Genomic DNA, 24,142 nt, shown 5'->3' with positions numbered 1-24,142 from the left:
CTTGTCATGACATATTCCAGGGGTTCAGACCATGTACGTTACCGTAACCCTGGAACTCTATGGTGGATCATGGTCTAGTTGAACTAGTACAGCCTCGATAACAGGTATTTGATGGGATCCTTCTGAAGTTTCGGAATTTATTAAAAGCGAGGAAGGCACGTATTCCTATCATCTACCGGCATTCGTAAAAAATTGTAGTACTGTGGAGCATGATTAGAAAGTATTTCGTTGTTTGAACAATGAAAAAAAGTGTTAGAAAGAGTTTCCTTGGCTATCAAGCTACCTGTTTCTTTTTGAAGGTAATGCTTTTGTTTTTGCAGACAAGAGTCGAGTTATTAAATTCTTTGTTTATCGATATACGCACATATATTTAATGCAGAGCATCGATCACGGTATGGACATCGGGGTCAAGTAAGACATTCTTGGTTTTGGAATTCATTTTAGATTCAAGCTGTACATTTTTTAATGATATACCTGAAGGGTTTAGTTCACTCTGAAAGTGAATTAATTCAGAATGCTATCTTCTTTGGCCAATATATATATATGCAGACATCAGCGTAACGATAAATGAGTTGACATTGAAGAGACTATCTTAACCAAGACCCAAATGCATATGCCTCTGGTGCGTTTCCTTTTCCCCTTTCCTCGGTGAGTGTATTCGATTCCTGTCTTTGTTGGGAAATCAGGCATGGTTACCTTCGATGTGTAGGCGGGTGCATTCGAGTGCTGATACAGGGCAATCTCTTCTATTCGCGACAGGACGATAGTCTTTTTTGAGCAGAGGGAAACTATCGCCTTAATACGTATTAAGCGGTCCTTGAAAAGGCAGATCCAATTTCGACGGTGGTCCTTAACGGCTAAACAATACGGTCTAGCCTTAAACAACCGGATATCTTTGTGCGGCGAGAGAAAGGTCAATTTGAATTGCCTCACAGTGTCACAGATTACAGATCCTACATATTTGCAGATCATGGCAAAATCTTAAAGTGTTTAGAATACTCTCAAAATAATGATTTATCAGACCTTTGCTATGTTGTAGGTCTAAGATTAGATAGGAGATCAGCTGATATCTAGATTCATGAAGGCGTGTTCGATGTATTTCATCCGAAACCATGATATGATTCGTAAAATTCCCTGCCTCTTCTATTCGGATACAAGGACAAGGGGTGGAGGTGTTTGTTCCTATATTATAATGCCAGATTGTAGCTGATATACCGAGGGGTTCTGTCGGGGATATATTCACTGTATGAAAAAAAAAGTACATAAATGGAAACCCTGGGAATTCGTAGCATAAGTAATGTACGCTTATATTCAGGAAGGTATTACCCTACAAAATTAATGCCATATCGGGACAAAACCACTTACTCTATTGATAGTCAGCGTCTGTGTGCTAACAGGTGCCCGTCCGTGCGCGCTACCTTTGCCGTAACCCTTATGTGTGACTACGGTCTGCATGTAATAACCGTCACTCTATGGTGCTTTAGGGTAAATGATAAAGTCATACAAAGACCTTTATTGTATCCTGGAGGAGAATCAGTTCGACAAAGTCCTTAACTCAGAAAATTTTATTTCGATTGTCGAGAACATTCAACATTACGCTTTCTCCGTCTCTTTGCTCTGACGTACATATAGGAGCACGTGAGGGCCTCGCTGTGACATGTTTATCGCCTGATTATCTCGGAATAGCCCTTGTAACGACGTGGCAAACGGGTGATACAAATGACAATTATGTGATCATAAAACGGGGATCAATGATTTGTATGTAGCGGGCCCAATTATCCGAACATTCTCCACCGCATCCTTTTTACTGCTGGTCTGATCCTATATCGATCGCTTTTGTAATATTTGATGTATATATCTAATATATTTTAAAAGAGAATATCATCCGGATCGATATAAGAAATTGTAAGTTACAGATATTTCGATTCCCGGCAATACAATCATTCAGAGAAATGATAAGATCCCTTTCATGATGAAATCCGAACACTTTATACCAATGCAAGCGGAAGTGGCCTGACCGATCTTAACGGGGTGTTACACGAAGAAGGTGCATGCTGTATATGTCTATATCAGGTATTGCATACTATCACATAGGTTTATGTTAGGTCTTTGCTGTTTGCCAAGGTTCTGTGTTGGCTCCAAAAAGTGCTTAGTCTATTAAAGCCAATTATATTTGACATAAAAAAAGCTTTCCTATAAAAAAAATAATCTGATGGGACCGTAACATAAATGATCATGAGACTTCAGGAAAGTTGGTACACTTTCTCAGTTCGATTGGAAGCGTGTCGTTAGACATTATCGTCTGTAAGAGTAACAGTATCTTAACATGTATCGGTTGCATCCGACATTTCTTGACCACAACCTTCTAAAAAACACAGGTCGATGGATTTTAAACTGGCTACCAGTAGAGTACCGTCCGAGTGTAGATTAATACCGACAACACGCTCCGTCACTTGTGGAAACCGATGTTTTAAACAAATCAGCATCAAAAGTATAGTCTACGTACCAACCTCCCTCCGGACATTTGGATCATAAGCTGTTTTTCAAACGTCCTGGAAAATCCAGGTCTTTGAAACACTTTTGAACTCTCTATTCCCGTCGGAACAGTTGCTGTTTTATCAGTACAGTTTTACACTGCATTTATCTTAGCAATTGTTGTAGTTTAAGATCTGTTTTATATAAAGCGTTTTATAATGTTGTATAAATAGAGAGGGCGCTGTGCCAAAGTTCGTGTTTCTATGTGTTAGGATTGGGACTGAAAATATACATTGAGGCAACATGTTATAGGAGGGATTGCTGCGGCAATATCGTCGATCAAGTGATATACAAATCTGGGATTCAAAGATTCAAAGCGAATACTGGACCGCTTACCTAAGATATCGGCATCAGCTGTGATAACGTTTCACGGCATCTGTGCCGTTAGTGAACTTTCTCTAGACATGATCAATATTGACCCAAGCGACCAATAACTATGATTACACGTAGAAATAAATATTTACTACATTGGTCAAATCACGCAAAGAGTTAATCAGAGAAATGACCGATACCTTGATGCCAGAACCCCAGCGCTAGTGCCGCCAGGCTTGACCGCGTATAGATCAGCCCACCGATAATGATGGCGGACTGGACAATATGATTACAGCGGTCAGTTTCAGGAAGAGTAATTTCTGTAGTCCAGCTGGACGTACCTGAGAGGCACGCGCTATCTTCAGCTTTATTCGCGCTATTTCTACCGCAAATTACGAGCTGGACGCACGTGTGAGCGTCACTAACTATAAGGCAATTGCAACCCCCATAATAGCCAGCGGTCAAGGTGAGGAGAAACGCTTTGGCGGCAAAAACGCTAATTCCCTATCGATTGACGGCTGGATGCCAATCTATGATCTGTCATATAGGACGCTCGGTGCCTTTTAAATGTGTGTGGTTGCCATAGAAACGGATAATCAATGCTGGGAATAAGTAATGATGAACTGTTGGTAGAAAGTCGGACCGTTATGGCAGATCACGTGACATGTTGTTAGTGTGTGAGGGGGTGCCGGACCACGGAATTCCGATCAGCTATCGATCTGTGAGGGAGGAACATAGTAAACGCCCATTGATACTCTCGCTACTACGAGTGGTAGTAGTATACTATCAATGGTAAAGGCCAAGGGACCGATAACCGCTAATGTTATTGTTATACCAATCTATGTGATAATCACACAAAGTAACTTAATCATACCATTGTTACCCGTCTTATGTGCTATGCGTGTAGAAGCATTCTTACACGTCGAGTCGTATCGGTGGTAATGCGACAAGGAGGTCTATCGACGTTAATGCTGTGTAACCCTCACATCACCGGGATGATGATGAGGTAATTACCTCATAAAGTTATTTGTTACTTCGCCTATATGTCTTGTGGGGAATCACCCTTTGGCATAGTATCAGCTGTAACGATACGTCAGAGTGACGAAGATTGGTGCTTCCATTTGCGGTACAAGTAACATATGTTACTATACACCCCTCTGATGTATGGTAACAAAGTATCGGATACTTATAACCACTAATAACATTGCTTCTAATGATGATGCCACGCTAATGCGCTCGTGGGACGAAAAAGCGTGCACGGGACCAATAGTCGAGAGAGATACGGGTTTAGGACTAGCTGACAGGAGAAGTGTGTCACAGAATAACCAGTACGAGCATCGTTGCGTGGAGACAGTGTACTTGGATTGAGCAACTTGTGTTGAACTATATATGTGCTTCCATCTTGTACGAATACCTATGATGGATTGATACTTCGCCTATCAACTGTTCAAGCATAATTTTTTTTTTTTTTTTTTTTTTGTGGAAAGATCGTTCATCGGATGCTTCATCATTGACCTTAATTATTGTCGATGCCGATATTATAGCCAAAGAATTCGTACCGTCCGGACCGAGTTGCCAGTGACAGTAATGTTAATGATTTTATGACATACATATCCCAATTTTGATACAGATGAGGAAACTTTTCAAACGTCATAATTTAGCATAGGAACTTGAATCATAAGACGTTGTGTAAGTACATTATAGCCGCGCTGTTTGGACGTAGTTAGTTCCACACTCGCACCATCATGGCTGCTGCGTTCCTAACTACACTTTCACGTAAGCTCTTAACCACATATTGATTACATTGTCATCTTTCACGTCACTATATAAACTGAGAATTAGTTATAAAAATCACGATAACTCTGAACGTCACAAATACAACCCTACAGAACATTACACAACCTAAGATATACGTAAAACCCTTTTAAGGTGGAAAGGTCACAACCATTCTGAAGGCCACAACGCCTCCAGAAGGCAACATCTTCAAAACATCATAACACATCTAAAGTTCAACACCACTAAAGCGGTACAACGGTTATAAGGCTCCCATAGAAGAACTTCTCAAAAGATTACAACGCCTTCAAGGGTACAATACCCCCAACGGAAGGACAATACTTCCAAAATTCACAACAGTTTCAAAAGACAAACTACCTCCAAAGGGCAACATCTCACCTCAAAAGTTCACTACGCCTCCAAAACTCATATTGCCTACGAAGCTAACAACACCTGCGAACCTCACCACACCTCCGAAACTCATAACGCCAACAGCTGAACAGGATACGTAGGGCAAACTTTAGGACATCCCAGTGATTGACTGTCATACAGAAAGTCCGTTCTGACGTTTATACGATCTGTTTGGAACTCCTTAGTGACCACGGAACAGTGATTGGTGTTGGTACTATTTACAGCTACGTTATTTTTTAGTACATCGGACCATTAGGCAGTTGGTTTCCTGGGACCCAATGTTTGTAAAGCGCTATTACTTACCTCACAGACACCTTGCGTTCACCAAGTACATATCGATACTAGGCGGGCTTAATCGGATCTAGAACGTGCAGTTACGACTTCCGCCAAAGCCCTTAAAGATTCGCCTGATGTTTTATTTATGAATGCACGCTTCTATCAAATTGAGCTAGGGCATTTAAAATGGCTGCAATTCGTAGACACGGTCGCTATACCAACCATGGGAAAGCCAAGGCACCTAGCGTCAACGGTCAGTCAATAGGTCCTGGCGTTTCATACACACAGTGGACTGTCCACTCCGGCACGGCCTACTAGCGCGCGGGGCTCGCGGTCTCCGGCGGCAGACGACAAATAGCTTTGGAATAGATCGAGAAATGGCGGGAATGTTTCTGTGGCTGATGATGGAGAGTCTGTGTAAGGATATCGATAACACAAATGTCATCTCTGGTGAAATGTTCTGACGCGGAGGAAAGTGGATATTGGTATCGATGGTTTGTATTATCCTCGCCGACCTTTCTATCTGAGGGGCCTTCTCCGGTGTGAATAGCACTGCTGGCGTAGTGCTTCCTTTTATATGTACTGTGATCAATCGCCATCGATATTCCAGCAGGCACCCTCGGCCGTCAACATTGTTGTGTACACACGTTTACCTTACACTGTACTGGGTGCCAATGCACAGCTGTGACACATGGTGATAAATGTCTGGTACGTCTCTGCCATATATTACAGAGGCTGAACTGTCACTGGTGACACTCTAACAGACACCTCCACCTGCAAGACACGGACGCCAAAACCATGACGAGAAATACCAGGTACTCGACCTTCCATCCCCATCATGGTATAATCTGTATTCCTCATCTGTGCCACCTCTTATAACAATGTATGAGTTCGTTATCAGAGCTGATATTAACCGATCACATCGACGGAAGATATGAAAAGCTTGCAGGACCAAATGCTTGGAACATTTATCCATGATTTTGCCGTGGTTGACCAGCTTGGTTTTGGATTTGAGGAACGCTGTGATGTTTTGTTGTGGGCGAGAGGAGGTAAGTAAACATTCCGGGTACAGTGGTACCTTCATGATATCTCTCAATATGGTATAACACGTGTCAGGTAAACCACGTGTAGTGCATTGGGGTGAATGATATTGCGTGGGTGCCAGCTTCCGGTACTACAGATTGGGTGGAGTAGATCGGAAATTGACATTGAATTTGAAATCAGGGTTTGTCGGGTACATGTTGTTATTGTAAATATGTGCATTTGTTACTGGTAAAAGGTTGTCGGGTATTAATCGGAATGTTGGCACGTGAGCCTGTTCTGGTAGGAAAGCCTCATAGGAGTGTAGGAGTTATAGACACGTGAGCTCTAGAGTATCCCCGTTTAAGGTACGCATGGGACTGGGGTGGGTAGGGGACAGGGTGAGAAATACACGTGCTTTTTGTGTGGTGTTGTGGTCCTGACCACATCCCTAAGTACGTGTGTACTCAGATTTGGTGTGTGGAGTGCCGCTGTGTTGATTCCTAAGTGTAACATATTGTTAGCTGTACGTTTATGTACTTGCCGGGTACGTGTGATACTGGACAATAATTAGTGTCGTGTGTATACCCATTCACAGGCACACATGACTGAACTTATGACCCTTCTTCTTGACATGAAGGGTGCTATATGATCCCATTTTATTGTAATCCAAGGGCTACTGTGACCTTTCCCGAGATAGAAATACAGCACTATGCCAAATGTCAAAGGGTTGGAACCATAAATGTATTAATCGTAGGCGTTGTATACGGTTTGCAGTTAATGATTTCGAAATTGCATTTACGACTCATTCCTTGCAAAAGAAAATTTCTAACATTGTTAACCCCATGTAACGCGTATTCACTGATTTTCGGAACCTCTTTGGGTTGTCTGGTCGCTCTTGTGTAGATGTTATATGCTCCATGGGCGTCGCCATAGAACTGTATATGAATTAGGTAAAGGTGTGCGTAGGAAAGTTAATTGTTCAGGTTCTTCTTTGTATATTATCGGTCGACATATTAACTCTCAGTATTTCTCAAGGTTGTTATTCTTCCTGTGAACAAACGGTTTTGTGTGTGTATAATACCAGCTCTTGTATATCCGATTAAATGCTGGGGAGTATTTTCTATTTGATTGCTTCGTTACGCTATATTCATAATTAATGAAATTATGAAATCAAGGTTTTTCGATTTTAGAATTGAATTAAATGTCGTGTTGGTAGTGTCGAAATGTTTAGGATATCGGTCTTTTTTGTGGTGCTGTGCATCAAGTATTGGTCAGAAGTTTGATAGTGTTCGGAATCGGGCTCCATTTTATCCTTAAACGTACTGTGTCATGAAAGTGTCGCCAACAACATACTTCAACGGTTGGCGCACATTTTACGAATAAATCTTTTACAGCGATTTTTAAAAACGAGATAATTATTTCATACCTATATAATGATACATTCCTGTGTAGATTCGAGATGGATTCGAGTGGAACAGTATGGGTCCCGACATTAAAGTTCAAATAGAGATATTTTAAAACTTGATAGATATATACACGAACTATATCAAAATGAATTCAAGATAATGATAAGTGATAAAGATAGCTAGTTGTGATATCGCAATGATTGGGATTGTCTTTATTGTTTAAACACGATATCTCTTACATTGATGAAGATATCTGATTTAGTCTATGAGATATCATCTTATCTATAGTGTATGGGATATTTCTTTGGAATATTTGTAGGAAGGTTTCCGGATTAAGCATGCACAAATACTAATAGACGGTGTGGTTTTTCCGGATTATTAAGGGCCCGATTTGGACAGGTTGTTATCTATATGATTAGGATAGAATCGATAGCTTCTAATACGTGTATTGTTAACATCGATTGAGACCATATGAAACACTTTCGATTTTCGTGATCTAAAGTTTACTTTATTTATATTCCATGGATTTAATAGGATCAAATGGTCTTTGAACAGACTAAAACCAACCTGTTGATATTCACCCTTATCAAACTACATTTGATAGTTCCATCATAGACAATTTTCACTCGAAAACAGCGTTTCAAAATAGGATTTTTAAAAATTAAGTTATTTGGCAGTAATATAGGACCCAGACTTTACTATTTATTTTACACTGGTACAGATGGGTCGTTGTTTTGACGTAATCCAAATGATCACAGTGCGATTGCAGCGTAGGATTCTCTTTAAATGTATACACTCTCTATGTGGCATAGTAACGTTGCCAAAATAACCACACAAAGTATATGGAATGAGAGGTATAGTAAATCAATCTTTACTGCAAAGTGTATTCCGGAAAATGTCAGTTGATTTAGCTATTTATTTTACCTTAAATATATATGTATGTATATATATGGGTCAAAGAAGTAATATAGACGGTAAAATCCCATATAACACTGGATCCTAATGGAGGTATGTCCGTAGGATACGAATTACTTATAATAGTATATGGGGCAAAGAAGTAATTCCAACAGTGTGGACAAGTTAAGGTTGCATATATATATATATATAGGTGTTTTTTTCGAAGTTGATGATACTCCTTCGGGTTAACTTCATGAAAACTGCACGCCTACGCAACGGCGTCATTTAACATAACTGTTTATATGATCTCACAATACTTTATATTTTACCAGATTGAAAACAATGGCGTTATCTTGGGAGAGACAAACTCCCATTAAAAAGCCATTGAAGGTGGATTTAGTGGCAAACAATTTGTAAAGCTGTTTTAGTTTTATAGGTGGGAGAGTCCAGAAATAGTGTAGGCAGAAGATATTAAAGGTCAGACAACTGAGAACTGGTACAGAGGCTGGCGGTTGTCGTCTTTAGTGTTTGTGACATTTTACACAGTTATTGTCATTGCCGCGTGGGTAGATTAGGAGGTCGATTCACGGGAGCTTTACCTAAACTAGTCGGGAATTAGGTTAAAAAGGCGAAAAGACATATGTTCTTATGTAGGATTAATTAATCAGCCATACTTGATTGGGAGATCGGGTGTAGGTGTTATAAGTGTTGTGGAGGGGAGATGTTTTAGTGCAGGATTGGCCTTGGATAGTAATTGTGGGATGACATGTGCTAAAGTGGAGCGCAGGCATCTATCACAATATGTTTTACCACTATGCACTTATGTGAGTGCATGATAGTATATTTTGCTCTTGTGCGATAGGCATCTTTATAGGTAGGAGGCTCAGAGATCGGTGGAGGGATGGTAAGTGTTAGGGTAGGGCTGAGAGGGTGAGTGAGAGATCGATGGATGGATTGTAAGTGTTTAGTGGAAATGAGAGGCAAAGTGATAGATCATTGGAGGAATGGTAAGTTAGGATCTTGGTTAGAGGCTTAGTGAGAGATCAGTGGAGGGATGATTAGTGTTAGAGTGGTGGTGAAAGAGCTAAGTGTGATATCAGAGTAGGAACGGTAAGTGTTAGGGTAGGGCTGAGAGGGTGAGTGAGAGATCGGTGGAGGGATGGTAGGTGTTGGGTGGGACTGCCAGGGTGAGTGAGAGAACGGTGGAGGGATGGTAGGTGTTAGGGTAGGGCTGAGATGGTGAGTGACAGATCGGTGGAGGGATGGTAGGTGTTAGGGTGGAACTGCGAGGGTGAGTGAGAGATCAGTGGAGGGATGGTAGTTGTTAGGGTGGGACTGCGAGGGTGAGTGAGAAATCGGTGGAGGGAGGGTAGTTGTTAGAGTAGGACTGAGAGGGTGGGTGGAACTGCGAGGGTGAGTGAGAGATCGGTGGAGGGATGGTAAGTGTTAGGGTAGGGCTGAGAGGGTGAGTGAGAGATTGGTGGAGGGATGGTAGGTGTTAGGGTGGGACTGCGAGGGTGAGTGAGAAATCGGTGGAGGGATGGTAGGTGTTAGGGTAGGTCTAATAGGGTGAGTGAGAGATCGGTGGAGGGAGGGTAGGTGTTAGGGTGGTACTGCGAGGGGGAGTGAGAGAACGGTGGGGGGATGGTAGGTGTTCGGGTAGGTCTAATAGGGAGAGTGAGAGATCGGTGAAGGGATGGTAGGTGTGAGGGTGGGACTGCGAGGCTGAGTGAGAGATCGGTTGAGGGATGGTAGGTGTGAGGGTGGGACTGCGAGGGTGAGGAAGAGATCGGTGGAACGATGGTAGGTGTTAGGATGGGACTGCGAGGGGGGGGGAGAGATCAGTGGAGGGGTGGTAGGTGTTAGGGGAGGACTGAAAGGGTGAGTGAGAGAACGGGGGAGGGATGGTAGGGGTTAGGGTAGGTCTAAGAGGGTGAGTCAGAGATCGGTGGAAGGATGGCAGGGGTTAGGGTAGGACTGAGAGGGTGAGTAAGAGTTCGGTGGAAGGATGGCAGGGGTTAGGGTAGGGCTGAGATGGGGAGTGACAGATCGGCGGAGGGATGGTAGGTGTGAGGGTGGGACTGCGAGGCTGAGTGAGAGATCGGTGAAGGGATGGTAGGTGTGAGGGTGGGACTGCGAAGGTGAGTGAGAGATCGTTGGAGGGATTGTAGTTGTTAGGAGAGATCGGTGGAGAGATGGTAAGTGTTAGGGGGGGACTGCGAGGGTGAGGAAGAGATCGGTGGAACGATGGTAGGTGTTAGAGTGGGACTACTGAGTGAGAGATCGGGGGAGGGTTGGTAGTTGTTAGGGTAGGACTGAAATGGGGAGTGAGAGATCGGTGGGGGAATGGTAGGTGTTAGCGTGGGACTGCGAGGGCGAGTGAGAGATCGGTGAAGGGATGGTAGGTGTTCGGGTAGGTCTAATAGGGCGAGTGAGAGATCGGTTGAGGGACGGTAGTTGTTAGAGTAGGACTGAGAGGGTGAATGAGAGAGCGGTGGAGGGATGGTTGGTGTTAGGGTAGGGCTAATAGGGTGAGTGAGAGGTCGGTGGAGGAATGGGAGGTGTTAGGTTGGTACTGCGAGGGTGAGTAAGAGATCGGTGGAAGGATGGTAGGTGTTAGGGTAGGGCTGAGATGGTGAGTGACAGATCGGTGGAGGGATGGTAGGTGTTAGGGTGGGACTGCGAGGGAGAGTGAGAGATCAGTGGAGGAATGGTAGGTGTTAGGGTAGGACTGAAATGGTGAGTGAGAGATCGGTTGAGGGACGGTAGTTGTTAGAGTAGGACTGAGAGTGTGAATGAGAGATCGGGGGAGGGATGGTAGGTGTTAGGGTGGAAGTGCGAGGGTGAGTGAGAGATCGGTGGAAGGATGGTAGGTGTTAGGGTAGGGCTAATAGGGTGAGTGAGAGATCGGTGGAGGAATGGTAGGTGTTAGAGTGGGACTACGAGGGTGAGTGAGAGATCGGGGGAGGGATGGTAGGTGTTAGGGTGGAACTGCGAGGGTGAGTGAGAGATCGGTGGAGGGACGGTAGGTGTTAGGGTAGGACTGAGATGGTGAGTGAGAGATCAGTGGAGGGATGGTAGGTGTTAGAGTGGGACTACGAGGGTGAATGAGAGATCGGGGGAGGGATTGTAGTTGTTAGGGTGGGACTGCGAGGGTGAGTGAGAGATCGGTGGAGGAATGGTAGGTGTTAGAGTGGGACTACGAGGGTGAGTGAGAGATCGGGGGAGGGATTGTAGTTGTTAGGGTGGGACTACGAGGGTGAGTGAGAGATCGGTGGAGGGATGGTAAGTGTTAGGGTGGGACTGCGAGGGTGAGTAAGAGATCGGTGGAGGGATGGTTGGTGTTAGGGAAGGGCTGAGAGGGTGAGTGAGAGATCGGTGGAGGGATGGTAGTTGTTAGAGTAGGACTGAGAGGGTGAGTAAGAGATCGGTGGAGGGATGGTTGGTGTTAGGGTAGGGCTGAGAGGGTGAGTGAGAGATCGGTGGGGGGATGGTAGGTGTTAGGGTGGGACTGCGAGGGTGAGTGAGAGATCGGGGGAGGGAGGGTAGTTGTTAGAGTAGGACTGAGAGGGTGAGTGAGAGATCGGTGGAGTGATGGTAATTGTTAGGGTAGGGCTGAGATGGTGAGTGAGAGATCGGTGAAGGGATGGTAGGTGTTACAGTGGGACTACGAGGGTGAGCGAGAGATCGGGGGAGGGATGGTAAGTGTTAGAGTGGGACTACGACGGTGAGTGAGAGAGCGGGGGAGGGAGGGTAGTTGTTAGAGTAGGTCTGAGAGGGTGAGTGAGAGAGCGGGGGAGGGATGGTAGTTGTTAGCGTAGGCCTGAGAGGGTGAGTAAGAGATCGGTGGAGGGATGGCCCCCCTTAGGGTGGGACTGCGAGGGTGAGTGAGAGATCAGTGGAGGAATGGTAGGCGTTAGAGTGGGACTACGAGGGTGAGTGAGAGATCGGTGGAGGGATGGTTGGTGTTAGGGTAGGGCTGAGATGGTGAGTGAGAGATCGGTGAAGGGTCGGTAGTTGTTAGAGTAGGACTGAGAGGGTGAGTGAGAGATCGGTGGAGGGATGGTAGGTGTTAGGGTAGGGCTGAGATGGTGAGTGAGAGATCGGTGAAGGGTCGGGAGTTGTTAGAGTAGGACTGAGAGGGTGAGTGAGAGATCGGGGGAGGGATGGTAGTTGTTAAGGTGGGACTGCGAGGGGGAGTGAGAGATCGGTGGAGGGATGGTAGGTGTTAGAGTGGGACTGCGAGGGTGAATGAGAGATCGGTGGAGGGATGGTAGTTGTTAGGGTAGGACTGAGATGGTGAGTGAGAGATCGGTGGAGGGATGGTAGTTGTTAGGGTAGGACTGAGATGGTGAGTGTTAGGGTAGGGCTAATAGGGTGAGTGAGAGATCGGTGAAGGGATGGTAGGTGTTACAGTGGGACTACGAGGGTGAGTAAGAGATCGGTGGAGGGATGGTAGTGGTTAGGGTAGGACTGAGATGGGGAGTGAGAGATCGGTGGAGGGCTGGTAGTTGTTAGGGTAGGACTGACATGGTGAGTGAGAGATCGGTGGCGGGATGGTAGGTGTTAGGGTGGAACTGCGAGGGTGAGTGAGAGAACGGCGGAGGGAGGGTAGGTGTTAGGGTGGTACTACGAGGGTGAGTAAGAGATCGGTGGAGGGATGGTAGGTGTTAGGGTGGGACTGCGAGGGTGAGTGAGAGATCGTTGGAGGGATTGTAGTTGTTAGGGTGGGATTGCGAGGGTGAGTGAGAGATCGGTGGAGGGATGGTAAGTGTTAGGGTGGGATTGCGAGGGGGAGTGAGAGATCGGTGGAGGGATGGTAAGTCTTAGGGTGGGATTGCGAGGGTGAGTGAGAGACCGGTGGAGGGATGGTAGGTGTTAGGGTGGAACTGCGAGGGTGAGTGAGAGATCGGTGGAGGGCCGGTAGTTGTTAGAGTAGGACTGAGAGGGTGAATGAGAGATCAATTGAGGAATTGTTAGTGTTAGGGTGGGACTGCGAGTCTTATATCGTTACAGGACCGGAATAGTGGACAAGTTATACCATATAGGTATTATCGAAACAAGAGGACATTTAACATTGCAATCAAATTCAAAATTTATTAACCACTATCAATAAATGACCTTAAAAATGGGAAAGATAATAAAATTAGATGAACCGGCCAGGAATTCTGAAAAAAACCCTTCTTTAGATCTTCTACAAATCCTCAACTAGCTATCTAGATCGAATGATTGAGTTATAACAATAATACAAGATAGTAGAGAAAATGTGTAGTATATTGAGTTGAAAGAACGTAAATATATAACTATTATTTTGCTACCGACATGTTGATTAAGTAAACTGTTTTCTGTTACGAACCGCCATCCTTTTCCTATCATCTTTTTTTTTCTTTTCTTTTTACTTCACTTTTTTCACTGTCTATTCAACCTACATGTATAATATGCTTTATTTTCCCTGCAGAATTTCTCTTATCTTCCTCCTATTAACTATAATTTTATAAAACAAACAAGGACCGTAAAAAGGTGTGGCTGGGGATTATTCTTTCAACGTATGTCGTTAATCTTACGCATTTTCCTTTTATCTTTTTTTTCTCCTTATTCTTATATATACTTCGATCTGTATATCAGACGACTTAAACAAAAGTAATTGATAATAATGAATTGATATCGTATGCAGGAAAACAGACGAGAGAGCCTTTGGAAGTGGGTTAGAAATAATTGGGCTAATGATGATGTCGACTGTGCTGATGATGACGTAATTTGTGCTAAATATTGATGTTGATAGTACGGATTAAATTCACGATGATGCTGTTTAGCTGTGCTGATGATAATGCCCATTGCGCTAATGATGATGTTGACTGTGCTGATGAGGATATTCAAGGTGATGATAGTTATTTTGATTGTGCTAATGATAACACTGATTGAACTCCTGATAGTATTTGATTGTTGATGGCTTGATGATGATAGTGGTTGTGTAGAGGGTGATATTGATTGCGTAGAGGGTGATATTGATTGTGTAGAGGGTGATATTGATTGTGTAGATGGTGATACTGATTGTGTAGAGGGTGATATTGATTGTGTAGAGGGTGATACTGATTGTGTAAAGGGTGATATTGATTGTGTAGAGGGTGATATTGATTGTGCAGAGGGTGATATTGATTGTGTAGAGGGTGATACTGATTGTGTAGAGGGTGATATTGATTGTGTAGAGGGTGATATTGATGGTGTAGATGGTGATATTGATTGTGTAGATGGTATTATTGATGGTGTAGAGGGTTATATTGATTGTGTAGAGGGTGATATTGATTGTGTAGAGGGTGATATTGATTGTGTAGAGGGTGTTATTGATGGTGTAGATGGTGACATTGTTGGTGTAGAGTGTGATATTGATTGTGTAGAGTGTGATATTAATTGTGTAGAGGGTGATATTGATTGTGTAGAGGGTGATATTGATTGTGTAGAGGGTGTTATTGATGGTGTAGAGGGTGATATTGTTGGTGTAGAGGGTGATATTGATTGTGTAGAGGGTGTTATTGATTGTGTAGAGGGTTATATTGATTGTGTAGATGGTGATACTGATTTTGTAGAGGGTGATATTGATTGTGTAGAGGGTGATATTGATGGTGTAGATGGTGATATTGTTGGTGTAGAGGGTGATATTGATGGTGTAGATGGTGATATTGATTGTGTAGATGGTGATATTGATTGTGTAGATGGTGATATTGATGGTGTAGAGGGTGATATAATATCATACTATGCTTGATCGTACCCTGAATGTGCTGTAAGCGAGTGCGAAAATGAAAAAAAAATCTGTTCAAATCCCTATTGTGTCTTCTATATGATGATAAGACACAAGAGAAATAAAGATGATAAAAACACGGACTTAATTTGGATATGTACAAACATGTATTGTTCACTTAGTAATCGAATTGGGATGTCTGCATACATTTGTTTTGAGTGCAGAAATCTAAAATTAGAGTTTACACTTATACATTTGTTTCAGTGTAATACACTTTTATACCTATTAAAACCCCCCAAACAATACCTGTTTTAAGAGTGGCTGTATTCAGATAACCTCTCTATTAACTGACAGAACCCCTGTCCTCCATTCGGCACTTGAGATCTATTTGCCGGGGAACGACTGATCTTTCCAGGCGCTGCCGTTAAATCCCGTTACAGTTTATCGATCAAAACCACTAGTATTTTACTGTTCAAAATACAATACATTCTAAACTACTTCGCTATGCATATTGTCTAGATGGTACAGTTTTTTAACTACAGTTAACTCCCTTGACTTGGTATTCGCCCACAAGCTATTGTCTTCATATATTATGTACACACAAATTATGTCAAAATCATATCGTTATTTCATGTAGAAGATTTGTAAACACGTTTACACCATATAGTATATATCACATTTTATATTCACATATAATGTTCATCTTTATGAAATATTACAAATTTATTGAAAGTAAATGATGACCTTCATATATATATATTTGTTCATGTGTAAAGATCGATTAATCATGTAATATTATTAAGAAAGGACTTGAAATAACTTTAAACCGGCCAAATTTCTTTTTTCAACATCTACATTTCACGTTTCCTTCTGCTTTAATCAAATGATATTTTCGCTGCTGTAAAAATATCCGGATGAGCGTACTTGACTACATATTTCATGTCATCACGTCTTGAAAGACATATAAAGTATCCCGCCACTGGTAATATAACGTCATTCATTAGCAAATCGTATACACTGTTAGAGATTTTTAACAGTTTTCACAATTTATAGATATTAAAAACATCTAATGTTCCATATCTGGAAGGATTTACAACGCCAACCCCCAAGTTTAGTATAGACACGTTATATCCAATTTCAGAAAAGAAAAAAATATATAAATGATTGAAGATGTTTTTTCTCGTTATGTAAAATGTTACATTCTCGCTTGGCTTGAAACTGAGAACCCCTAGACGGGTGAAGTGGGCGATTGGAGGTTGGAAACGTTCTCAGACAAATCAATTGCGGTGTCGTATGTTTTTTTTTATATATCACATGGTGTAGACGTCTTTAGCTTTTCACTTACATTGAAATCCCACGTGTATTTTTTAAAGACATATTTACTTTTATTTCCCCTGTAGCTTCGAGACCTAAACTTTATACATACTGCGAACTATGCTGTCACCATTGGATCCCACTTTTAATCCCCTTCTCACATCAGTTGCCCCGGCTTTGGCAATGTGATAAAAGGGTCTTGAGTTCGCTTCACCACGGCATAGGGGATTTATGAAACTTATCCCGAATTTTTCGTTTTAAAAAAAAATCTAGAAACGTTTCATGAATCTCGTACGTTTTATAAATCATTTGAAATGGCACTCATTTAAGATAGTCTATTTTTTCTCATAGCTGTTTGTGCAAGGTGGAGCTATACTATAAGTAAGAAAGCTGTCGGTATGGATGTAATACATGGCATTCCCCGAGAGGAACGGTGATTTGACGTGATCATTAACATACCCTACATGTCGTCTCCTTCCTGTGTTCAGGTCGTGTTCACGACAACTTCGTTACCCTAGTTGTGTTCAATACTTTTTTTTACCTGAATGGACATCTCACTAATCCTCCCAGCAAAGGGTTTTGTGTTCCATTACTCCACTCTGTCGTATTGTTGTTTTTCCATTAACACAGCTCTTTCCCAATAGTAAGGATATCTTCTTTACATTACCGTATCTCTCACCACGCGATGAAGATTTGTTCATTACCCATTCCTTACCTTAACTTACAGTGTACCTCTTATGACCCTTTCCCTGTGGTAAGGATCACTAATTATCATCTATATACTACTTTATACCACCTACCGGTAGCATGACAAATCCATTATCATTGGTTGTCAGAATGATAAAGACTTAAGAACAAATTGAGAACGGATTTTCATCGGATTTTCCCATTCCCCATCACTTGGGAACGTATTTTCTCAAAACAAAACATCCTGCTCGCGCCAGATGACGGTCGAAACCGGAAATAATGTCCACACAAAAGTGATCCGCGTAAGAAAATAGTCCGTCATAAACATATCAATACAGAGTTACGGAAAAATATTGTGAAAATAACAACACCATTTCAGGTGGATATTAGCATATGGAAAAAACAATGACGATAGGACTGTTTTAAAAATATTTTTTTACATAGTTTTAAGGTTCATTGTATTCCTCCGCACAAAACTTCTATTTGTTTACGTTTGTCACAGGCGATATCGTTGACCATTGAGCTTAGAAGTCATTTGGAAAACATAGTGTTTAGTTGACTTTTTCAAATGAAGAAATATATAAGGTGGTAGTATATAGATGATAAATAGTTTATCATACAGTATTTTCAGGGTTTGACGTTCGAACAATTTTCTCATCGGTTGCACGTAGATAAAATCTCGAGTCCACCTGCGGTGGCCTCTCGATTTTATCCACGTGCTTGCGACGAGAAAATTGTTCTCACGACAAACCCGGCAAATACTGTGTGATAATCTATAATCATAACTTCCCCTACCATACCAATGACTACGTCGTCCCCGTGGTAAAGATTATATTAGCTTCCCCTTGTCCAGCGTTAAGATGTGTTCACTACCTCCTCATACCTTAACGAACATTTCACTCTCCCATCCCAGCCCATGGTGTCTTTATACCCGGCCCGTTCACACATCTCTGTGACCTTACGAAGACCACGCCGATCATCCACGATGTGAAAAAAAAGTAATCAAATCGGGGCATTATAGCCGTCAAAACCCAGCAATTTGGGAAATTAAAGACTATATCACGACTGTACTGCGATGCTTCTACGTCAAAAGCGCTGCTGACTCGCTGTCACTACGAGCGGTCGTTTCTACTACGTTGCCGCTGCGACGATCAGGGCCATACTACGTTGTTACACAGACCTAGAAGACTGTAGGACGATGTCGCTACGCTGGTGCTGGTCATATTACGCTTCTAGTACGCTTCTAGGTCTTCGTAGGATCGTGTTTAGCGTAGAGGGAGCGAAGTTTATCATACAGTATTTTCAGGGTAATGTGATTAAAGCATGGTAAAAGCGTAATTAAAATGGCTCGAAATAGTTGCCGATGGTGCTGCATTTTTATTACGACCACAGAGATCTCACCGCGATTCTATCACGCTGCTTGTACGATATAATATGTAAGACTTTGCCCTACTTTGTTGGCCACGACCCGGCTACGCTTATTTTGTGCACGTTTAAAATATCCTCCATCGTTTGGGCCACGATTGGTCCCGATTAGCCACGCTCTGGGACACTTTTCCATCGTAGTGGAAGCGGCCAGAACGGAGTATCGTATCCCACACAACACCTTTCCCCGTGGTAAGGATCGAACATTCTTTACCTTACTATTCAACAATTACTCTCCAACTCGATCAATTGTGTAAATAACTTATTGTTAATACAAACAGAAAATGTCATTCCGTAGTGCCCTAAGATACAACGAGTTGTCACCAATTAAATATTGATGGCCGCCTGCCGCCACAGAGTGTCGGCTTACAGAGTCAATATATTGAGTCAATGTAAAGAGTCAACACATGACATTATAGCTCGTGTTTTACAAGTGCATACATTGATAAATCGACGATTAAAGCTTGATAGCACTTATCCCACGTCACACATTAAAGCGTGATGTCAGCATTTCTAGGATAATTTCTCGGCATGGATTCTGATATTTCAATGTTAGTCGGGGAATATTATACAAGATGAAGCTTGATATATTATCAGGTACTCGTAATGTAAACCTTTGAAATTCGAAATCCTGTAATATCTAATATCTAGAAACAGAAAATGTCAGTGCTTCCAACGCCTTCCTTAAATATGCCACAGTGTAGCAAAGGGACAGAACCTATGAAGTTAATGAGAAAGCGTTTGTACAGTCTACATAGCAATGTAGTTAAGTACAGGCATATGTCGTGAAGTTATCGAGTTACACATTGCATGTTTCTGAATTAAATTCTCAAGCATTGTTTTAATATCTCTCTCCTATCTATTGTTTTTTTTCAATTCAAGCATTACTTCCGTTTTTCTCTCACTACCATACGTTATTGATACTTTCTGTCTTCATTATAGACGCCAACCACACCCAACTCCTACATGTCTCGCCTTTCCCATCCCTTGACGTTACTCTCTGATATTTTCCCCTCGACTCTCTATCTTTTCCATTCCTCTCCCTCCCTTTTGTTTCCCTAGCTCCACTCAATCTTACCCACATTCTCCACTTTCTCTCTCCAAATTGTGACAGATTTGGTCGGGGACGGATGCGTTGTGCCACCTTTGTCTAGCCCGGAGACCTATTAACACAAAGGATGGGTGTGAGGTCGTATTGGTGGGTTTGGATCTACAAATATTCTGGACGATGCATTAATTTTCGGAGGAAGCGTTTTAGATGATGACACGAACATTTTTGCCATAACTATGTAACACTTGTTTTTTACACTTTTTTTTCAAAGGAATGCTAACTGAACAACGTTTTTGCTTTACACCAGAACAAGTTTCACGTTGAGTCGTGTTTTCGGCTTATTCATATTTATGTGTTGCAAGGTTTTTGCCGTTATCTAAATTAAGCACATAGGTATGTTTGTTTCATCAGTAAAGCAGGAAAATTGTTCTGCCAGCCAGCCATATTGTATATATATATAGTATTGCCTTCATCGTAGGGAAACATGTTTAATCGAGGGGAAACAAAAAGTCATGTTCCCTTACAACAACAGCAATACATATTTTATTATGCCGTAATAGAACAATTCACTCAGAACTCGGGTGTAATGTCTCTTTCTGATTTTTCTGAGTGGACCAAAAAGATAGATAACATGACCGAAGAAAATCGAGCGCACGAAGAGAAAAAGCCTCCAGATACTCTGTTATACAGCTGAGGTATACGAATGTATATCATTAAAATGTAATGGTGACCGGTGGTACGTTTCTAGCTACCAAAAGCATCCTTTTCATTCGCTCTCGTGAGATATATCTGTTAATAAGAAAGGTCCGAAAATACACGGAAATATAATTCTAACAGTTTGATGTTGCTAAGACCATTTGGAATTTTGGTGCACTCATACCAGATAAATTGTTAATGCTTATATGCAATGCTTTTTCCTTCAATGCTTAAAACCCCCGACTTTTTTTTAGACTCCAAAATTCGGAAAGAAAAATTCAACAAAGAGACACGAAAAAAATGTTTTCAAGGTGTGACATTACATTTCCCAGTTTGAGTTAAGGATGTATGCTAGGCCTACCTGTACTTTACTGAGAGTACATATCCGTTCTAAAGAGTTTCACATTTAGACGCGTGATTTAAACTGGATAAACATGAGATTTATACATTGATTACACATCCGTGAGCATATGTAATTAAATCTGTCTACTATACTTTACCTCGCTTTACCGGAAGCGCGCCGTCTTTTATACTTTACCTGGCTTTACCGGAAGCGCGCCGTCTGCTATACTTTACCTGGCGTAATACCCAAGTATGCCTCAGAAGTGAACGAGTGCTGCTGCGGAAATCTCCTTGATGACGATAGATAAATACTTTCGCGTTGAAACTTTCGTACCAACACACTTGGAAGAGACCTCTAACAGCTGAATGGTGGCTTTGGAATTGAAGTAGCTGTTTTACTTAGTATTTTATCTGTTGTTAACGATGCGAAAACCAGAGACAGAATCGTCGAGGATACAAAGGTTCATGTGAACAACCGTCTCTCAATGGTGATGGTCTGGCACGCTGAGGTTAGGGGATACTCGGACTTGCAACAACCGTAAGTTTCCTTTTTAAGGTTAGCTCTGCTGGCAAAAAGTAAATTATTCATTTGAAAAATGTTTTAGGTCAGGAGCAAAGAGTTTGGACGAATTTGTTAAGAATAAAACAGAAAACTCTCGTTGTTCTGTGACTAACGTTTCGTTTATCCGAACTTCATACGAATATTTGGTTTGGTTTTATATTGTTTAACGTCCTATTAACAGCTAAGGCCATTTAAGGACGTTTATTAGTAAAATAACATACCTCTTACATGTTCACAGCCATGACCTAAGACAAGGATTTAAATTGGTCGGATAAAGAAATTGTTTTATATCATTACATATTGAACTACCTCATTTATCTATACCTTTATTGTAGACAATATTAATGTCTAAATCTTTTAAAATGGGCAATACATATAGCTTTATCTAAACATTTGTACTAAAATATTTTGATATTATTTTCCTGGAGAATTTAAAGTTAGATACTGATAGTGTTGTATTCTTCATTTTAAACTTTGACAAGGCCGTGAATGTCACGTCCATTTATGAAGTACACTGTGGTACCGAGAATGGCTGCTTCTCGTAGCACGCGGCCTTGGGCCTATCGAATCCCGATATGGTGTTCCGAGACCACAAATTGTGGTTTATTGGGGTTAGTGAACACCGAGCTCTTAGCACCTTTTCCTAAAAGCCGGTGATTGCTCGCTTCTGTTCGATCCAAAGTAGGTTGACCTTGTATGACCTTGTCAGCTACTGAAACAAAAGCTATCGATACTAGTTCTGGAGATGCGATATCGGCGGTTAACAAGTGTTACAGTAAAAAATGTATATGGAAGCCCATTATGGCCCGGGGTACAGTTACACAAATATATACCCGGGGTTAAATCTTACCGTTGGAAATGATATTTGGAACGCGGAACGCGGAATACACAGGGGTGAGACACATGCTATATAACACAGTGCTGAAGCTTAAGCTAACCCCTATTTCAGGAAACAGGGGCACAGGAAAAGCTAACAAGCATAGCAACATACACAGAAACTTCTGATGTTCCCCAGGACACATGGTACATGAGACTAGGGAGGGCATAATCTGAATCACAAGGAACAGCAACAAAGAAGATCAATCTGAACCAACGGGGACTGAGATATATATGTGTGGAATCTGACCTACGGGGAACAAGGACACAGTAACTCATTCTGACCCTCACGGGGAACAAGGACACAGTAACTCATTCTGACCCTCACAGGGAACAAGGGCACAGTAACTCATTCTGACCCTCACGGGGAACAAGGACACAGTAACTCATTCTGACCCTCACAGGGAACAAGGACACGTGCGTGTTATGTTACCTACAGGGTACAGAGACAAAGAAAGTCAATCTGACCAAAGTGGAACAGCCATACTTGAGTTCGATATCAATCCAACGGGGAACAGTTTAATGGAGCTCAATCTTACATCCAAAGCAAACGGAACACATGAGATGTACTCGACTCCAAAGGGAAACGGAGAAACTGGAGCTCAATCTGATTCCAACGGAGAACATAGACACTGTCACTCAATGTGACTCCACCAGGAAATAGAGATACTTAAGTTATTGTTACTCCAACGGAGAACATAGCCACTGTCCCTCAATGTGACTCCAACAGGGAACAGAGATACTGAAGCTATTGCGATCCCAACGGAGAACATAGCCACTGTCACTCAATGTGACTCCAACGGAGAACAGAGATATTGTCACTCAATGTGACTCGAACGGAGAACAGAGATATTGTCACTCAATGTGACTCCAACGGAGAACATAGACACTGTCACTCAATGTGTCTCCAACGGAGAACATAGACACTGTCCCTCAATGTGACTCCAACAGGGAATAGAGAAACTGTCACTCTATGTGTCTCCAACAGGGAACATAGCCACTGTCACTCAATGTGACTCCAACAGGGAACAGAGATACTGAAGCTATTGCGATTCCAACGGAGAACAAAGATACTGTCCCTCAATGTGATTCCAACAGGGAACATAGCCACTGTCACTCAATGTGTCTCCAACAGGGAACAGAAAAACTGTCACTCAATGTGTCTCCAACGGAGAACATAGACACTGTCCCTCAATGTGACTCCAACAGGGAACAGAGATACTGAAGCTCAATCTGACTCCAACGGAGAACATAGCCACTGTCTCCCAATGTGACTTCAACGGAGAACATAGCCACTGTCACTCAATGTGACTCCAACAGGGAATAGAGAAACTGTCACTCTATGTGTCTCCAACAGGGAACATAGCCACTGTCACTCAATGTGTCTCCAACAGGGAACAGAGAAACTGTCACTCAATGTGTCTCCAACAAGGAACAGAGAAACTGTCACTCAATGTGATTCCAACGGCGAATAGAGATACCAACGGCCAATCTGACTCCAATGGAGAACAGAGAAACCTGACCCGTTGTTTAAAAAGAAACAATTCAACAAAAGCATGTTTTCACGAGCTATTGTATATTTGGTGTCGGCTCTAGACCTTCACCTTGACGAATGCATTATGTTATCGTTGCTGTTCACACCTACACACACAATCTAGTTAAGTTAGACCCTCTCTAACACAACCTAGTTAAGTAAGACCCTCTCTAACACAACAAAACCATTTACTCCCGTCTCCAACCCAATAGATAAACTTAGCAAGTCAATCGTCTGTCTCAACCCGCTATATCCCAAAGACATTGATGTCTGTAAGTCGGGGGGG

The 24,142-nt window shown here is 42.2% G+C and overlaps 1 protein-coding gene across 1 annotated transcript in view; it reads left to right on the top strand.

Moving 5' to 3' along the window:
- The first annotated feature begins 5,932 nt into the window (after positions 1–5,932).
- Positions 5,933–24,142, top strand: part of LOC110466584 (rho GTPase-activating protein syd-1-like) — a 90,069-nt gene continuing 71,859 nt past the window's right edge. Inside the window, exon 1 of the mRNA XM_021523171.1 lies at positions 5,933–6,356. Within this exon, the coding sequence (XP_021378846.1) occupies positions 6,282–6,356 (75 nt within the window). The 5' untranslated portion in view covers positions 5,933–6,281. The remainder of the gene's footprint in view (positions 6,357–24,142) is intronic.

The sequence above is a fragment of the Mizuhopecten yessoensis genome, unplaced genomic scaffold, assembly GCF_002113885.1.
Source record: "Mizuhopecten yessoensis strain PY_sf001 unplaced genomic scaffold, ASM211388v2 scaffold11139, whole genome shotgun sequence".
NCBI classification, from domain to species: Eukaryota; Metazoa; Mollusca; class Bivalvia; order Pectinida; family Pectinidae; genus Mizuhopecten; species Mizuhopecten yessoensis.
The sequence above is the reverse complement of the archived record's forward strand: the minus strand, read 5'-3'. Positions and strand labels throughout refer to the sequence as shown.